Here is a 19594-nt window from a genome sequence, read left to right on the forward strand (position 1 = left end):
TCTTTGCACTAGGATGCTGTTGGAGTAAATGTGCAGTCATTAGGGCTGCCACAAACGATTATTTTGATAGTCGACTAGTCACCGATTATTTTTGCGATTAGTCGACTAATCAGATCATGCATCCATTGAACGTAAAACGTACAGCTTATTGCACCAGCAGCATCTGCTCTTATATAACTATCATTAGCTTACAGCTTTAAGTGTTTAAGGTATGTGCTAACTAAACATAAAGACAAGATGATAGTTTATTAAATTTTAATGAAATTTGCAGATTGTTTCGGTGAAGTTTAATAAACTCAGCCGTCTGCTCCTTGCTATCTAAAATATAACGGGACACCAGAGTATATTCTCGAGCATCTCACACGTCTGATGATCAGCTGTCTGCTTGACGTTTATTCAGCTGTGTAAAAACTATAACTTTAATCTCAGCCAAACCGATTTACTCAGGAACAAATAAAATACTAAAAAAAGCCAAACAATAACATTTTTAAGTTATCTAAGTGACTTATATATGTTTAACCTGAGTAGCGAAAGACGGCGGTGGGTTTGAAAACGATTTGCCGGGAGTCCGGTGTTCCCACGGCTCTAGTGAGCCTTGCCCCCGGCTAGCTATCGAGCTAGTGGGTAACAGACGTCTCCGAAAACGTCAGAGCGCTTTTGAAAATATGTGGTGTCTTGATAAACTGAGCAGATATTTGAGGTTTACACAGCTACATTCTCGCCTGAAAATATGTTAAACGTTTATTTTGTGACCCAGAAAGAATAATAAGAGTAATATTAAAACTAACTAGCTGCCGTCATTGTTGGAAACGGAGCTGGGCTGCGCTATGAATTCTGGGACACAGTTTCTTCTTCTTTGGGGTTTAACGGCAGCTGGCATCCTTGTACACGCAGTGCTGCCATCTTCTGTTTCAGTCCGTTATTACACTCTTAAATCCTACTACTTATTCCTGCGTCTTTTGTGATCTTACAAAGCTTCAAACGACGCATCGACTATTAAATTAGTCGTCGACGATTTTGATAGTCGACGTAATCGTGACTAGTCGACTAATCGTGGCAGCTCTAGCAGTCATATTCATTTTGTTCCCACTAGTTCTGTCAGCGTTAATCTGAAATGACGTTAACGCCACAACACGGCAAATCTCCGTTAACGAGCTACCGCGGATCGCCCCGTGCGTGGGGCTGGACGGCATCAACACGTTAACGAGCTAACTGCGCTAACACACTAGTTCCCACCCATGTAATTGAGCATTGCGTGGCACATCCGACATACTGTTTTACTTTTGTCCATGACGCACTTACCTTCAGGGTCATACGTCACATGAAAACCAAAATAATTCCAAACGCCAGATCTGAATGAGGGTGGGGGAGGTTCAATTTGCCATGTTGCAAGGAGAGCTTAGCTTCTGTCTCGCTAGCTTGCCCTGCGCTCAGTGAATCTGCGTTCGACTACTCCGCCTAGGCTGCACTGTCGAGCGCAGATCCACTGAGCGCTCAATACAGACAGCATCGTCAGAAGGAAAGTTGATAAAATAAATTAAAAATGTTGTATTGTTCGATACATATGCGTACCGAACCGAAAGCACTGTATCGAACGGTTCAATATCGATACGAGTATCGTTGCACCCCTAGTAATTACATAATGTGAGTGAGAAGGAAACAAGTTGCTTCGCACTGAGGTCATCACAGTTTTTGTTGGTGCTCGGATTTCATGTTTTGGGATAACTAACCCTCAGGTTTCTGCTATGTAAAATTATATCCTCTTTCATTGATAAGGTTGTTTTTAGTTGACTTGTGGATTTTCCTTTTAGATTTAGGACATAAATCTAATAGGAACACCAAAGAAGATGTAAAGGAGCATTGCTCTGGAGAGATGTCAGCTCTCTTTAACTTAAGATTAATGATACTTGATATCAGATCAGGCTACGGTGATTTGTTTTGAGTCATTACTGTTAAAAATGACAAATCAAACCTGGCTTTAACATTTTCTGGTGGTCTGTTTGTATCTTAACACAGCACTGTGTTTTAGGAAGCATTTGGCATATATAAGGAGTCTAAGTAATGAAATCCCACAGGTTGCTGCCATTCCCATAACTCAGCGTTACTGTTCCCCACTCATGACCTGCATTTTATCACGTATGCTTGTTGACACATTTATTACACTTTATTAGTGACACCTATACTACGTTACACTATAGTCTGTGAATTTGCCTCTCTTAATAGCTTTGTAAAACTTGTTCCGTTGTTTCAGTCAGTCTTTAGTTTAATCTGCTTTTCAAATTACTTTTGAACTTGGTGGCATCAGTATAGAGCGAGCAGGAAAATGGAAAGACTGAACACCTCAGTATTGCATAACAACCTCTGACGGGAGAAGAGGTGGGCTTCAATATGCAGAACACATTAAACTTTCCAAGTGCTTCAAGAGGATTTTCCTGCTGAATGTGGAGGAGAAATATCACCTTTTGCTTTTCATATGGCTGCAGAATAGCATTTCTGACAGCCCTTACTAAATTCTTAGGAAAAAATCCTAAATGCTTAAAGGTATTACTCCATGCATATTTTATTAAAATATGTATAGACTAATACAAAAGTAACCATTCTCCAGTATGATGTACAATGTGTATGACAATGTATATGTAGTCCCAAGCCAACATCAGTGTACAAAGTGTTTGTGTGTTGGGTGGGACGGTTATAGCTTTTCAAAAGTTAAATTTGAGCATGTCTAAAGGCAGGTATTTGGTTTACAAATGATTTTTCAGCAGCGATTGCATTGCAATTAAAATACTCCTGGTTTTGTCTTCCTGTCACTGCCTAAACTATATAAATCCTCTAGGGTTGCAACTGGCAGATACCTTTTATTGTTTGTTAATTTTACAATGATTATTTCTTTGGCTCTAACATCAAAAACTTGCAGTTTTCTTTTTCCCTTTCGACCCAACAGTCTAAACCCAAATATTTTCAGTTTACTTTTATGTTAAAGTCAGTTCAAATGGGAATGTGAAACCAAACATACTGCGTTTCTGCTTAAAAGATATAGCTTGCAGCTTTGAACTCCCCATTGCAACACTCATTGCAAGTTTCTATACAGAATTTTTTTTTATTTCTTTTTGTCTTATTACTTTTTTCGTTTTTGAACAGGATGTCCCTCATCTCTCTGTCATTTCTCTCTCTTCCTTCCTCTCCTTCACTCACCCCCGGATCTAGTCCAGACAGCTGTCAGACGGCTCTGCCGGTGTGGCTCCAGTTTGGTGTACTTTTTTTTTCTTTTTTTTTCTTTATCTGTTTTATGCATGTGTTGTGCACGTATGCACCTACACACACAAACGCACGTGTAAACGCACACTTCCTGTGCCAGTTCCTCAACACAGCACAGTACTTAATGCTTGTCAAAGTGTGTTTGGGGACTCTGAGGGGGTGTTGGGGGGACTCTGAGGGGATTCCAGGGACCCCTAGAATGTAATGTTCTCTATTTTTAATCCCTTTAACACAGAGAAAGTGAAATTAGATTCAGTTGATGGTGTAAATATAAGGCCAACAGAGAACATTATGTCAAATCAAAATTATATATATTTTTCTTCTCATGAAAGTAAAAACGAGGGCAATGTGCAACATCCACAAATGTTATTATTGTCAGGAAGGAAGGCAAGACTTCAGGGACCACACTTTCTTTCCCTCCAATGTTCTTCTGCTACTGTTTCAGCTTTCAGACTGCCCATCTCTGTTTGCTTGAGTGTCTGGTAGACCACTCAGCGTATACTGTATAAACACACAAGCACGTCCACTGCCACTCAAGTTACCCCCCCCCCCCCCCCCCCCCCCACCACACACACACACACTCACCACGCTCACTCCATGCTCTCTATCTGTGTTTTCAGTGTAACTGTGGTTGAGATACAGTTTTGGAGGATGTGAGTTATGCAGTGGTGGAGATTAGGATCATGTAGCTCAAACATAATTAAAATAACAGTTCCAGGTGCAAAGGTCAAAGAGTAAAGTGCAAATGGTTGTCTGCCTCTGTGGCCATGCCACACTAATACGTTTTCGTTTGAAAACGCATCTTTTTCTCTTTGTTTTGGCCTTCCATCCACACTGAGACGGCGTTTTCGGTCAAGGTGGATACATTTGAAAACGCTGTTTTCGCGTCGCAGTGTGGACAGCGAACCCAGAGCCTTTTTGAAAATGATGGCATCTTTACAGTAATCCGTATGGAAGCTCATTGGCTTCTATGCTGACTTAACCATCTGCGCAGTAGACAGTTTTTTCCAAGCGTCAGGTGTAGCCAGCAGATGTCCAGGCCAACATTTCAAAATGGAACCGGAAAAGTAATGATACCAAGAATTAGTTGGTAAATATCACACACATTCATGTAATGCTTCTATACGAGAAGAGTGACAGGAAATATAACTTGTACTGCGACACTTCTGTCACTGCTCTTTCTCGCCTACCTCTGTCTTCACACTAGTTGCCTATCTCTCACTATTTAGTCTCACACTTCTGTCAGCTATTACACTCCTTTCTCAATGTCCTGTCAACTAGAATAGAGCTGCAAGATGAATAAAGACATAGGGTGTGTTCACACTAGATACGGTTGCCTTGTACCTGTAAGTGTGAACACACCTATTTTCCACTGATTGTGCCCCCTACCTGGCTGGCCTGCTCTCACACTGTGCTTTAGTGGTCTAGGTCCAAGTAGGGGTATCAAATGGTCTCAGTAGATCAGTTACTTTTGTGCTTTCTTTTTCTCTTTCAAGCACACACAGACACTTTTGAAATATACTTTTTGAAGAGCAGTTTTATATTTTGGGGGAATACGTAGGGAAGGAGTGCCACATTAAAAAAAACAGCTTAAACCTTACTTTAGGGTGTTGGTCTATTAAATTTGTTAAGCATTGCATGTTATCCAAAGGGCAAGATATGGCATCACTTTATTAGCAGTTTTCTATAAGAAGTCAAACTTGTGTGGTATTTTGGCCCTTGTTCTTAAATAATATATGACTATCTAGCTTTTTGTATTGTGATGAAAATGTAGGCTCTCATGTAGAGACTAGCTTGTCCTTTTGCCTTCACTGCTCCATCTCATCTCCTCTTTTATCGCTCTTTTCTCTCTGTTGGCACTCTCCTTGATCTCCACCTCCCCATCCCATCCTCAGAATGCTTTTTTTCCACGTCACAGTCATGAACATCATCATTTTCCACCTGTCATCTCTCTTTGTGTTGTTTATAGACGCTAATAGTCCACGCAGAGACTGTTAATAAATTAATCCATCCATATGGGAATAAATCCACGTAACTATTGTTTTTGTGTTACTTTGTGCATAGACCTACACTGCATACTAGTTATAGTTTTCATCCCTTCAAACAACCAGTTGGCTCTTAGATTGAAGCCATAGTTGCCTTTTAAGATAAAGCTGTTATGACACGGACAAGCATTTTCTGCACACATTTTTACATGTACTGAATAGTAAATGCAGTGGTGGAGATTGTTTTAAAGTAGTTTAAAACTATAGCCATGTTAAAACAGTCATTTGAACTTTTTGACTATCTACACACAGGTAAGCAGCTTCAGGAGCAAATTGCCTTTTTGGGTGAACTGAAAGCACAATAAGCAGCAATGTTTTTCTATGTCTAATGGCCGTCTTCCTTTGTCTCTTCCTTAGTTTCTTATACATGAAACAAATCACTCTTCCAGCCCAAACCTTACATAGTTTGACATCTGAATCACAGTAGCCGTCTAATCTTAGATATTGACAAAATGACTTTACATTCTTGAACCACTATTTACTTGGATCACATCCATTGTGGTCTGTCCTCATAAAGATCCTGGACCAGCTTTCCACTAGCCGAAGTATTAGACCGAAGTAAGCTATTTCCCAGTCACAAGTGTACCTAATAAGTCACATGTGAATAACTTTCCTCTGGTATATTATACTTCAATGTATCCGATTCAAGCGTTATTCTTCCTGTATGATTATTCCATTTACTTTGTGACTCAGGCTTTAGATGGTCTTGCTTGACTCAGAGCTCATTTCCTTTTCCTTAATTCCTTAATTCTTATTATCTGGACCTAGATTCTTTACTGACTCCACATCTTTCATCAGTGATTTCACAAGATTAAAAAACTCCATTTAGTTCTTATTTGCCAGCTTCCCTGCATCCAAAATACTAATTTAGAATAATCTTTGTATTTTATTAGGTGATATGGAAAAACCAAAACTCTTTCAGTAGTTGTTCTGATATTATTTGGAGAATATAAAAGCATTATATTTTATTATAAGGAGGATTGCTCAATCAACTTTCCATGTAACTATGGACAAAAGTATATAAATAGAGATCTTTTTTTTAATACATTTGACCATTTTTAAGCTTTATGCCAGTTATCATTAAATTCGATGGTAATCAAACACATGCCCGATTTATTGATGGTTCATAATGAAATGATAAATGTGGAAACAATTGAACTTGATGAAATGAACTTTTTCATTTTTTATTTATGGCATGCACTCAATAGATTTCCAGACAAAGTCCTGCCCTACTTTTTCTTATCTCTCACTGCCATCCCTGCTACTCCTCCCTCAGTGTTTCCACTGTTTCTGGAATACCATCACTGTCATTCCCTAGTTATTTTACCCTCCCTCTCTTTTGCTGTATTTCTCTCCATTTCTCCCCCTCTATTATCTGCATTCCACAGATTTGTGACTGTAGATATACCTTTCTCCTCCCTTCCTGACATTTCTTCCTCCCTCCTCATTCCACCGTAAATTCCTGCCTCCAGATGAACATTTTGCCTTTACCTTCTCACCCCTCTCTATGTAGTGACTACATTCACTCTAAATTCCTGCCTGCAAATTGTTGGCATCTCCTCAGGGAGCAGAGAGGAGGGGGAGTGTCAGCTGTAGTCTACTGGCCTCTCAACTGAGTGACACAATTGGCATCCTGCGCATTTACTGGGCTCAAGGAAGGCTCAGTGTAGGAGGCTGAGAAATCGAGTAATTGTTTTATAGAGGAAGTGTAGATTAGGTTTTGGAGACCCATAAATGCTTATTCATACCACATCATCATTATTTTATTTTTATGTATATTTATTTTTTGGAGAGTGTACTTTTGGAGAGTGTAAGATAAACTTGCATATAGACAACTTGTGCTGACGTCTTCCCCTCATGAGCTCTATTCCTTGTATTGCAGTGAGCAAGTAAGCGAGGAAGGGAAGTGGAAATGTTTGGTTTAACTTTTAAACAATACTGTGAATGAGACTGCATAAGGGAGTTGTAAGAGTCATACCAGAGCCAAATCTGTGGGAAGTTGCAGGCCTTCCCTCTTATTATCATTATCACAAAGGCTACCACGATGCAACTGGGTATATTACAGAGGTAGGAAAAAAATATCTATACAGCTCTTGGCACCAAATATTTTCATTAAAATATGCAGGTTCCTTAATTACTTTGTCTTAACAGAGTCACTCCTAGCAATGGCAGTCTTGTAGACTTTGGTCATTTTAGATGTAAGTTTGCTTAGATGTTAGAGACATTTAATCCCAGTGTTCATAAACTCTGCAAACTGGTAGTATGGCTTGGTGTACCTTGGTGTGGAATAATGTTGAACTTTTTTTTGTAAATAAAGTCCTTTATTTGCCAGACTTTTATTATGTTTCTGTTGTTGTTGTCGTGTTTTTGTTTGTTTGTTTTTCCAAATTGAAAAAGGTGATGTTAACATGGTCTCAAGCAGCGTAGTTTGGCAGCTTGAAGCTTTATTCTCAACCCACATTGGCAGGCAGCAGGTGAAATGTGTTCAGAGGCGAGAGTAATAAAATTCTGGCTTTGGGCCATAAACACATTTCATTACTTGGCAGACAAGACTTGGTAAAGTAGAAAAGTATTCATTTTTTCCCCTCTATATTTTTAATTTTCTAAATCGGATGTGTTTTTGTGCAACTTTCTGTCCCTGAAGTCACTTACATTGTTGCTATAGGTGCATACTTGAATGAATATGCAAGCCAGTGCATTATTGAAGAAGTAGTTGTCTCTATAGAAATCCTATAGAAATTATTCACTTTTATCATCATTTAGGGCTGGGTGAGTGTCCTCCATTTAATTTTCAGTAATTGTGAAAACAAGCTCATCGGACTAAAATGATACAGCTCTTGGTACAACCACACCCATTTATATTTCTTTATTATTATTTTTTAATTGCTGTGCTGTTTTGCCCCTCCTTAAAAAGCCCTAACTGTCTCCATGCTTAGTTCAGCCAAGATTAGGGTTTGTGCCCTCACTAACCACAGTTTAAGTTAGCAAATAATATTTCAAACTATTTACGTTACAGGTAGTAACTAAAAAAATGCTGATTATGACTTTCACCATGTTGTTGTTTTTTTTTTTTTTTTTTCTTTTTTTTTCTTTGTTTGTACCCTGCAGGAATGCTTTGTTAGCTTTATGTTGCTAATGCAATGAGGTTTAAAATATCCTAGTTAATAGTCAAACCTGACACCCTGGCATAAGCTGTTAAATATGACTCAGCTTGTGAATTGCATTTGACCTCCTCCTTATTCTGGCTGTGTTGTGCTTAATCCAGCCCCAACGGATTATATTCCACTTTGTGCTTTCTAGTGAGTCATTGCCTGTTGGGTCATTGAACTTTTTTTTTTTGTTGTTTTTTTCAGTTTGTTTATTTGTTTGTGAGAATGCCTTTTTTGGCAGAAAACTGGGATTCTGCTTAAAAATATTTAAAGTGCTTGCATAACAGAAGCCTTTTCTCACCCGGTCCTGCATGAGTTTTAGCGAGACCTGAGCTTTCACCGGGCTTCTTCTCAAAGTCAATAGTGTTGAACATTTTCTTTTACGCCACACAGTTTACTATGCTAATATTTGGTAACTCTGAAGCTCGATGGGCTTAATGCTATCTAAATTAAATACCAGCACAGCAGTAAACTTGCACATTAGTTTAATCATCACAACTTAAGGCAAATATGCACTAAACTGAACTTGAAACAATGAACATGATACTGAAAAAGGCTCTTCAAAAGAGTGTTCCCTGCATGTTCAACAGCAGGGTGGTGCTGTACTGTCCTTGGATTGCTGCTGGATAATTAATTGAGCAAATGGACCACAAAATGGCTGCATTTGGCTGTAGTGTTAGCTGTGCGCAATCGCACAGTCATCTACTGGGGTTACTCGGACAGCGCAACCCAGCTCTGCTCTATCTGAGAATGCAGTAGGCTAGAGGCATGCTGGTGGTTGTGCAGTGAACTGGTGATTGCAAATCACACACATTTGTGAACTCTAATGCAGCTCATGCCCTTTTTCTTATCATCCCTTTTTATAAATATATATTTTTTTCCATTCATCTTTACATTGTCAGGGTCTGCAGGCAGTTTGGTCAATGTATTAACATTTATTCATTGATTGACAGATCAAGCAATTACATTTAGTTTGTGGTGCAGTTGCCAGGCTTGTATCATGTCAAGGTTCTCTTTATTAATATTTTTGAGATTTTACTCTGGTCCTTTGCAACAGAAGTACTCGACCGGAATTAAACTGATTAACTTGCGATCTATTCTGACCGTTAGGCTCACGGGACACTCAAAGGATTTGGAGTCCGATCCCACATCCCACCCCTCACCCCTTTTCCGAACAAATGCAGGGCATTTAACAACTGTTGATGACTTCTTGTGCAGGGACCCTTGAGAAAAAAAGTCAGAATCACCCGGCGCGCCCCCCCCCCCCCCCCCCCCCCGCATGTGTCTGTTTATGACCTTTCACCTTATGACCAGAACTAATACCAACCTTTAGCTTGACACTTTTATTCTGACAGATGGAGATGTTACAAAAGTGCCGCCTGTCTAAATGCCTCCCTTTGTGATCAAAGACACTCATAATATTTTGTTACCTTTTCTTTTTTTTTTTAATTCACAGTATAATTATAACCAAATGTGAATTCATGGAAATTGCAGGGGTGGCAATGAAGAGTAATACGTTTTTTTTTTTTTTTCAGTTGTATGATGTAATTTGTACACATTATTATATTATAATTGAAAATATTTTAAAAATTTCCTCTGTTTACCTCTGTTGTAGCAAATGAAAGTATCACCATATGAAATCATTTTATAATCTGAGAAGATGGAATCCTGACTTAACCTGAGATGATTGGACAAAAATTGCATTGTAAGGAAAAGTAATTAAAAGTATGGCTGGGCCATATCATACCGTTCACGGTAATACCGGTATAATGTTGGGCAACGATAAGAAAATGAAATACCGCAATAGAATACGGGTAAAACGCGCATGCGCAGTGCCTTTGTTTTTATACGCACATGGCGGAAAAAGCATTACGGCTATCGTAGGCAGGAGCCTCGCGGAGTGATTCGTACGGTGCTTCAACATAATATTACTGCTTGTTTAAGTGAAAATACATTGATGGTTTGTTTTTTTTGTTTGGTTTGTTTCGCACTAATAAAGTTGTGGAGTTGTAAAGTGTCTTGTCTAGTGTCAATTATATTGTCAGTTATATTGTTATCGCAAATTTTCAAATGTATATCGTGATAAATATTTTTGGTCACATCGCCCTGCTCTAATTAAAAGCCATTTAATTGTTAGTCGTTTATAGACCGTGTCCTCGTTTTAACACATTCAAATGTAGGTTTGGAAGGTTTTCATGGGCTTTAAATGGTATACTTCCAGTTCCCCTGGGGAAGTGGTACCGTTGACCTCTGAAATGTACAGACATATTGTCTGGATTAGTGAAAGGGCACTGTGTGTCTCCACATCCCTTAGCTACCAGACAGTGGTAAAAACATTATCCTTCTATGTTAATTGCTTAGATGGGTAAGTTTGGTTTGGGGTAGCTGTTTCACTGGCTTATTTTAGCCTGTGTAATGTGGTGATCCACTTGCAAATTATCCCAAAACAGCAGCTGCTCCTTTAAATCATTTTGAATAAACAATGGAGTAGAGTTGACCCCATTTTGAACTTTTAACTGCTACCACAGCTTTGTTTAAGATGAGAGCAATATTGGGTGGTCAGAGGACTATGTTAGGAGGAAGCTATTTATTTATTTATCTTTTCCCCAAGAATCTGTATTATTAAAAGTATTTTTTCAAGCACAGCATGTGACTATGATTTTTAACAAAAATACTGTGGAATATATTGGCTATCCATGTTTAAAGTTGATTATTCAAACACTGCAGTGAGAAGAGTGTGAAAATAGATGCAAATCTCTTGAGGTTTTTAACTGAACTGATTTTTGATGTAAGTTAATCATCAAAACTTCATGTTATTGCAAGACTAGGAAAAGAGAGCAATCAAAATAGCTATAGGGATTATTATTTATTGTTTTAGTAAGGAAATACTAACAGTACAGTCTTAAGATTACCTACCAAGAATGTCTACAACTGTAACCTGTATTTAAGGTTAAGTGAATTGTGAGAAATCTTGGTATAACATCAGCAGCTAAACAGAATTATTAAAACAGGAGATGAAAATCATACATGTAAAATACCAGGAATTCTGAAATTCTTTCATTAAACAATAGAGAGAAAATGACAGTTAGTGGTTGTCATTTGTGACTGCGCAAGTATTCAGTCAGACTTACTATCTTTCCCCTTGCTTTTAAAATTAGGTTTTATGGTTGGGATGATGACCCATAGACAACACAAAAGACAGCCTCACCCCAGGGCTTCTTGGTGGTTTACTGTTTCCTAGTTGACCTAGCTTTCCGTGTTAGGATCTGAATGAGTCTGGTCTCCTGCCAGCCATGGCTTGCCTGCTCACGTGGCAGCTATTTAACACTGTCGGATCCCTAGAGGGCACAGTGTGAGATTTGACTCATTGGTGATTGTAGTTCACAGTGGAAGAGTGTGCATATGTGTAGATAAGGTTATAAAAATATTTAGGCATATTTTCTAAATCCTTATGGGACGGCTGTAAATTGATATAGAAATCTGATCTGGGGTGGTAGTAGTAAAAGCTGCAATAACTCAAATAGGAGCTTCCTTGTGTGTTTTTTTTTTTTTTTTTTTTTTTATTTGTACAAAGTCCCATTTATCTTGTGAGACAGCGTTATTGAAAATTAATTTTTGTTATATTGTATTTAGTCCATATTAAGATTGTGCCAAATTCATGTTTTCTAAGAGCATTAGGTACGTTTTGTATTCATCATAAAGTACCTAAAGTCATGTTTGGTGCCAGTTAAGTCACAATTTTATTTTATGTATTCTGGTGCTTTTAGTCATTTCTTTTTAGTTTGCTTTTGCTGTAATTGTTTTGGGGTTTTTTGGATCTCAGTTCTCCTTAAGAAGCTAATTGGAGGAGGATGCTTTCTCCCTGATTTGAAGGGTGAGAAGTTCATTAGCTCATCAATAATGAAGATCTTTTCTCTAAAAAGCACTTAGTACAAACTCACATGTCCATATGGGTTACAGTCCAGAACTATTTGTTTCATGAAATGTCACTTTTAATATTGTCTTGTTCCCTCCCATGCTCTTACAGCACAAATTTAGAAAATCACCAGTAACATAGTTACCTGCAGTAATTATTTCTATCCCTCTTAGATCTTGTGTTTGTCTTATTTCACTGATTATTGATTTGTTGTGCAAGTTACACCCCCTTGAACATATTAAGCACTATCAGTAGCTTTATTCTGATGTGCCTGGCAGCACAGTTAGTGAGAGGCCATTGATAACAAGAAGGATTTTCGCCCTGTCGTAATTATGGCTGAGACAGTGGAGCAGTGCGCAGATTAATCCCTTAATTTTCACTAACACAGTTTGGTAACTTAAGAGCCAAGTGCACCCAATTTAACCTGCTAGCTACTAATCTGTGCTGCCTCTTCAGCACTGGTGAGCGCACACTGCTGTTGGGTCTACACTCCAGATTTCTTTGAGGTTACCAGCCTGGCTCCTGACCTCTAAATGACAACCCGTCTCCAGTTTGCGTAATGATATATTTGAAATTCACTTATGAATTCACTTCAGAATATGTGTTATATAGAATATAACAACTATATATCTATATATATCTATATAGATATATAGATATAGAGAGATAGATATCTAGAGATATAGATATATAGATATCTCACTATACAATTGATAAAGCCTACATAAGAGCAAATAAATGGGATAGAGGTGATGCCTATGACTTTACTTTTAAATATTTATTATTAAAAGCTTCAGTTGTTGTGAATAACCACAGCAAATTGTGCCCTATAATCAGGAACAAACTAAAGGCTTTTTTTGTTTGTTTTTGTTTTTGTGGACAGAATGATCAAAGCTTTTACTCAGTTACTCATTTTGGATTGACTATGTTGATTGTATTTAGCAGGCAAGAATTTCAAAGCAGAAGAGCAAATGAGATTTCTGACCACATTTGTACTGCTAACACCTTGAAATACATCTGCATTATAGTCCTACAAATACCCTGAAGCATGGGTTTCATGCCTATCCTGATCATTCTGGAGGGGTTTTTTTTTTTTTTGCAGTATTTAGTCTTTCAGTTGTAGCATCTATTCACATATGTCCTGCCAAGATTTCAGACCTCTTGTTTTTCACTTGTTGGCCAACATAACCGTGTCCATTTTGTCCCATGCGAGGTTATTTTGGCTGCTTCTGATTTGGCCTGCACCTGTTGGCTTTGGCTGTGTATTTTCCCCCGACAAGTGGATGGTTAGTGTTCATCCAGTCAACGCAGTTTGGTTTGTGTTGAGATTGTCTGTTCCTGTGCTGTGATTCTGATTTGATTGACTGTATCATTTTGGTCACTGTGAAAGTCTCCACATTCAATGGCTGTAATGCTAGGTTTGTTTCTCAAGTTGGCCTCATATCTTTATCGGAAGTAGTGCTCATTAGTGGCAGGTTCTCACACACACACGCAATCTGTTATATAATCCATGTACACAATAGATGCCCACTGTTTTGGCTTGTCTTAATGCGTTTGAAAACTTCTAGTTTGACAAATGCATAAGAAACTGTTTATTTGCTGTACTGAATCAAATAGTAAATGATGTATGCAGTAGGCAGTCTGAGTTGGTAGTATTGCTTTATAATTGCTTTATAATGCCTTTATCCATAGTGCCTAGGTATATAGTCTATTGCTGCATTTGTATAGTTATATATTTTTTTCATAGTCTGTACTATATTTCTAATATGGAGTTTCCAGAATAGTTTTTGTATGTCTTAGTTATTGTTCATACTATAGCTTTTATATGTGTACGTTTTTGTTTGGCATTTGTTGTGGAGGGCAAAGAGAATTTCTTTGCACGGGGAAACATGTTTCTTTATTGTGCATATGACAATACAACTTTGAAGCTTGAAACGTCTGATCAATGGCAGCTTTTAACCTACGCTGTGTATAGTATAGCTATCGTCCTGTTTTCTGCTGCAAGTAGGTGCCGGTTAAGCATTATACAACAGCTCTTCTACCGGAAACTTACCTTTTGGACTCATCAGAAATTAAAGTTCTCAGTTGAGGCTAAGAAAACAGAAAGGGGGCATGGCTTACAATCAATTCTGTTTTTTGGGTTTCTTCTTTTTATTTCGGCACAAGGAAAGCTTATATGCAGCAAAAGATGAGACTTGTGTTTGTAAGCAGATGTTATACCTTTACAGCTCATTGAGCTGCCTTGGGCTCAGCAGATTTGCACTACCTCTTGTTTAAGTTGTTCTAGATTAACTGTGGTGTTTGCTTTCTTGCTCAAAGACTAAAACTCAGTGAAGCTATTTGGAAAGAGAGAAGTTACCTGTACCTGTATTAATAATGTATTGGCAGGGCTTGCCCAGGACCATGAATAGAAAGCAGTGAATATTAAAATACATGGATGGCTAAAAGCAGAGAGACTGAATAGTGTGTGTTTCTGTAGTGCCTTTTTGTGATAGGGATCTTGGTCTGTCTGCTGGCAGTGAAGGGTGCTTATTAACTTCCTTTTGCATCTTTCACCTTTTCACTGTTGTTTTTTCTAAACATTCATTTTTTCTCTGCCACCGCTCGTTTTTTCTTCTTTTTTCCCCCCTCTTTTCCTTCTATGCTTGGCCTATTTTGTCTTACTCTGTAAGCATCATAAGATTGTCCAGCCAGTTCCAGACAGAGCTTAATTTCACTTATATTCTATAGCAGGTAGTACAAAATATTTAGGAGTAGAAAAATTAAGAATTAAAAAAACATCTTAAAGGGTATAACCATAGCCAAGCATGGACATACTTTTAGTATCCCTCTCGTTTCTTTTGAAAGCTAGTGTATGCAGTTCGTGTTGCAAACCCCCATAGACTTGCTTGCTACAAGAAAAAGAGCTTGTCTGTTCAATATTTTACAGTGAGAAACTCTTAACAAGTGTCTCAGCCTGTGAGGGACTCTGAAAATGGACAAACCAAGATGTAGGCTAAAAGAGAGTAGTACCTATTCAGCCTTAGAAACTTAAAAAATAATTAATGAAATTGGGAAAAGCTTCTACTAAAATTAGAGAGAGAAAATTATTATTTAAGATGTCAAGCATTTATACATTATGTATATTGTGTTTTTTGTAATAGCTTTTTGACATATATGAAACATATTTGTGGCCATTATTTCTTTAAATATGGCTAAATATAAAAAAATAAGGAAAGAATTTTTGAAATGATACCGAATATTGTTGGAATGCTGTTTCAAAATTATTGTGGCAAATATATCTGAATCACTTTGTTTTTTGGTTTTTTTTGCATTTGTTGGCAAAAAAAAGTAAAAGAAAACAATATCTGTTTCTTTTTTCCCCCAGTTCTGTGTGCAAAGAACCTGGCAAAGAAAGACTTCTTTCGTAAGTAAAAACTATTTTTATTTATAAGATGCTATTCCTGTCCTGTTTCCTCTCTTGTACATTAGAATGCTTTGTCAGCAGTGGTGGCTTGCAGCATTTTGAAGTGGGAAAACTGTAAAAGAAGTCCCTTAGGAGCCATCTGTCTATTAAACACAACAGGAGCCCTGGTACACACTAGGACCCAATGCTAACCCAAATTCTGGTAATAGGAATGTGGCTCACTGGCACATAAAAACCAAACTAAAAGACTTTAATTGGACAGGATGGATATCGCTATTTTAGTCAAACCCATGAAATACTGTAAATAATAATAGTACTAGATTTAGTGGTTACATTTACAGTTTAGTTTAAGAGCATGCAAGGACGGAGTTTATACTTGCTTGTTTGTTTGTTTTAATTAAAGCTTAAACTCATTGGTTAACTAACCTCAAAGGTTTACATACCTTAATTATTGAATTTAAATCCAAAATCATCAGGTAAACGACTACAAAAAAATTGTTTTAAAACCTTTTTGGTTTCCAGCTGTTATAGTTAAAAATTTGCAATGTAAAAGTAGGATTAAAACATACCTTACATTAGCTCTAACAGCTCAGCTTATGTTTATTAAAAAAGGGGGAAAAACAACTTAAAAATGTATTTAAAAATAAATTGCCCAGTGCTTTGGCCAGGCCTGGCGTTGACTCAGACTCAGCCGGCCACTGGGCTTGCAGTACACTGCACTGCAGAAACCCTGCCAAAGTATACAGCCAAGAAATGCACTGTTTTTACTTCAGTTGGAAATTATGGTTTCTCTGAAAGCACTGAACTGCCAAAAGCAGCTTGTACTTCATTTTTGTCTTAAAAAAAAAAAAATGCTCTTATGTATATACACAAACGCACAACCACAACAAAGAAAATTCCAAGACACCACTGAGTGACTAAACAGGTTTATCTTGTGTAAAGTGTCTGCGCTCAGAGTTTCATACCTCGGCAGTTTAAAAAACATACACATGCATGCACAGACCTAGACAGGGACCCTAAGATAAATACACCATGAAGAATCTCTTATCAGATTTCCAAATGAGTGAGATACTGTGAATAGACTTGTCGTAAAGTTTTTCTGCATATTGCTTCATATGTTCCATGTGTTGTGTAAATGTTTCACAAAATACAATAGCCCGTGAGAAGATTTTAATTGTACTTTCTTACTTTTTAAAAAATCCTTCATCTTAAACATAAGATAAAGAGCGTTAAAGTTAGTAGTTTAACTTATCAAATACCTGTTTAATAGGTGTATTATCAGTTATAACATGAAATAGGAAGCTAACCAAAACGTACAAAACAAGATGCTTGATTAGACTAATAACTTTCTTTATAGTGTCCATATATTTACCCACAAGCTTACACAGCAACACATGCATCTGAGGTCCATCCTCCTGGGCTATCATGTGCTGTCTCTGCTGGTTTCATGACCTTCACATGAACCTGAGTTTAGTTTTAGTCAGACACTGCAGGGATATTATCATCATATGGGGAAAAATGTAATGTTTATGGACTACAGCAGATTATTATTACGGTTAAAAAGCAGGGGGGGAATGCAGAGAAAATCAACATGTAATTTTAAGAGGAACTTGCACAAAGTAGTGGTGTAGCTGTCAACCTGACTGTCTGTAAATGAGGACAACCAGATAAACTTGTCACTGCAGTCTCAAAGGAGTGACAAAAATAAGGGTTAAAAACTGTGTCACCTCTAGTGCCTCCATGATTGGTGTACCCACAGGGTTTGTACAAAGGTTAAACAAAATGTTTGTCCACTTTTACAGGGTTGCCAGATCCCTTTGCCAAAGTGGTGGTGGATGGTTCAGGACAATGCCACTCTACAGATACTGTGAGAAATACGCTGGACCCAAAATGGAATCAACATTATGATCTGTAAGTCAACAGGAGAAGCAGTGTGCCAGATGTGGCTAATTAAGAAACAAATGCAGTAAAAGTGTGCGTTTACTATCAGTCAAATTCAAAATGGTCAAAAGAAACATAGGAAGGAATGTAGTGTACTGATTTTGCTCACTCACATGTCTTGTGTGGAAGGAAGGTAGATTGATTTGTATCTTTCCCCTGTTAAAAAAACAAACCAACCTGATCAATTACATGAAAACAAAACCTGTAGCGTAACATTTCAGGTGTTCCATACCACAGGCCTCACAAAAGGTATTTTCATTACATTTTATGTGGAGGGAGCCAACTTGTATTGATATAGTGCTCTAAAGTAACAGGTTATGTCTACTTTCGGAGCATTTGTGGAAATAACTCCAGAACAGTCTTCTTTGTGAATCTGAAGACTTTTTTTGGCAAGCTAGCTTTGTCTCAACTAAATGTGGATGACACACATTTAAAGCTCTACTTTATTTTAATCTCTTTTAGGATTAGCCACATATCATCAGCCTTTGTGACACTATGCAACTTAAATCTTGAAACCTGCTCCTTCAACAAGGGCGGGCTCCTTTCGTTTTCTTTCTGTCCCCAATGTTTAAAAACACCTTCTGTTTGTTACGGTTTCAGATCAAGTATAAAATAATGTGTTCATCATCTTTTCTGTGGTCTCAAATATTGATTTCACTGGGGCTGTGCACTCTGAATGTTAATCTCTACCGAGGATTGTGTCGAAAGGCCATTTCAAGAACTGATCACAGTAAACCCCACTTTTGATTATGCCTATGCACTGGTGAGAGATGAAGAGATGAAACTGTGGTAACTGAAGAAAATGAGAGGAAATAAGAGGCCTGAAGAATGAGTCATGAAGAAATAGATGCACACATGAAGTCCAAAAGAAAGACAGTGTCAAGTTACAGGGTGAAAATATGTATCACAGTATCACAGTTCATCCTCGTTTTTTGCCGTCACAGCTTCTTCTATTCTGACAGTTGTCTCTATGTTTGCTTCTTTTCAACAGCATCGAAGTGTGCGAGTTACTTTTTATGTAATGAATAACAGTAATTTATAATAATAGAATTATTAATCGTGCACACAGCCTTAAATTAATGCAAATGTTAAAGTAAATACACTTTCGGTGAACATGCATGTGTGAGGGTTTCTCATTTCTCTACAGCTACACATGGACAATTCGAATATTTTTGCTCTGTCAACAAATGACCTCAGGTTCCCTCCGTTTGCATAATTCTCCTCCCCTCTCTGTTTCCCCACCGTCTCAGAGAGGGTGTATTCCCCACCCGCGACCCCTGGCCTCTTCCTCTGGTTCAGGAAATGGCTAACATGCCACAGAAAGCAAATGGGAGTGTGGGCTTGGCAGATCGCCAGCTCACCACACCCCCAACCTCAGCCTCTAGCTTTAGGAGGTGGAGTCTTTTTCAGCATGACACTGGTCCTGACAGGGGCCTTGTTATTGTAAATACGCTAAAAAAATTTATTTGCTTTTTTAGACTACAATTTATGCACTATAATTCACCTTGGTGTCCTGCACAGAAGATATTTGAGGACACAACTTAAAAAAAAAAAAAAAAAAAAAAAATCTAGTAAGTGTTGAAAGTTTATGAACTCTGTAGTATGCAGGTCTTGTTTTGGCAGGTTGTCTTTTCATGCTTGGCCTCTTATTTCCAGGCTTTTCAGTACAAGTCTTCGCATTACTTTGGTTGGGAGTATTGGGTTTGCTTGCTGCTCCCTCTGCCTTTCCCCAAGAGACGTTAAATTCTGTACATGTTGTGTTGTACAGCCTTATGTAATTCAACAGTCTTTACACATCCTAATTGAACAAGATTTGATTTGTTCCCAGTGATAAAGTGTTGAACACATAGATGGCATTAGCGTTGATTCCTTCTGGCATTTG

The 19594-nt window shown here is 37.9% G+C and overlaps 1 protein-coding gene across 2 annotated transcripts in view; it reads left to right on the forward strand.

Moving 5' to 3' along the window:
• The window catches only part of LOC146385262 (E3 ubiquitin-protein ligase SMURF2-like), a 67910-nt gene that overhangs the window by 15629 nt on the left and 32687 nt on the right, over positions 1 to 19594 (forward strand). For both annotated transcript variants that reach the window (XM_084930891.1, XM_084930892.1), the window contains exons 2-3: positions 15733 to 15771; positions 17574 to 17682. In XM_084930891.1, the coding sequence (XP_084787017.1) occupies positions 15733 to 15771; positions 17574 to 17682 (148 nt within the window). The remainder of the gene's footprint in view (positions 1 to 15732; positions 15772 to 17573; positions 17683 to 19594) is intronic.

This window comes from Perissodus microlepis, chromosome 6 (assembly GCF_051167445.1).
Source record: "Perissodus microlepis isolate ML-2025 ecotype Zambia chromosome 6, ASM5116744v1, whole genome shotgun sequence".
Lineage (NCBI taxonomy): Eukaryota > Metazoa > Chordata > Actinopteri > Cichliformes > Cichlidae > Perissodus > Perissodus microlepis.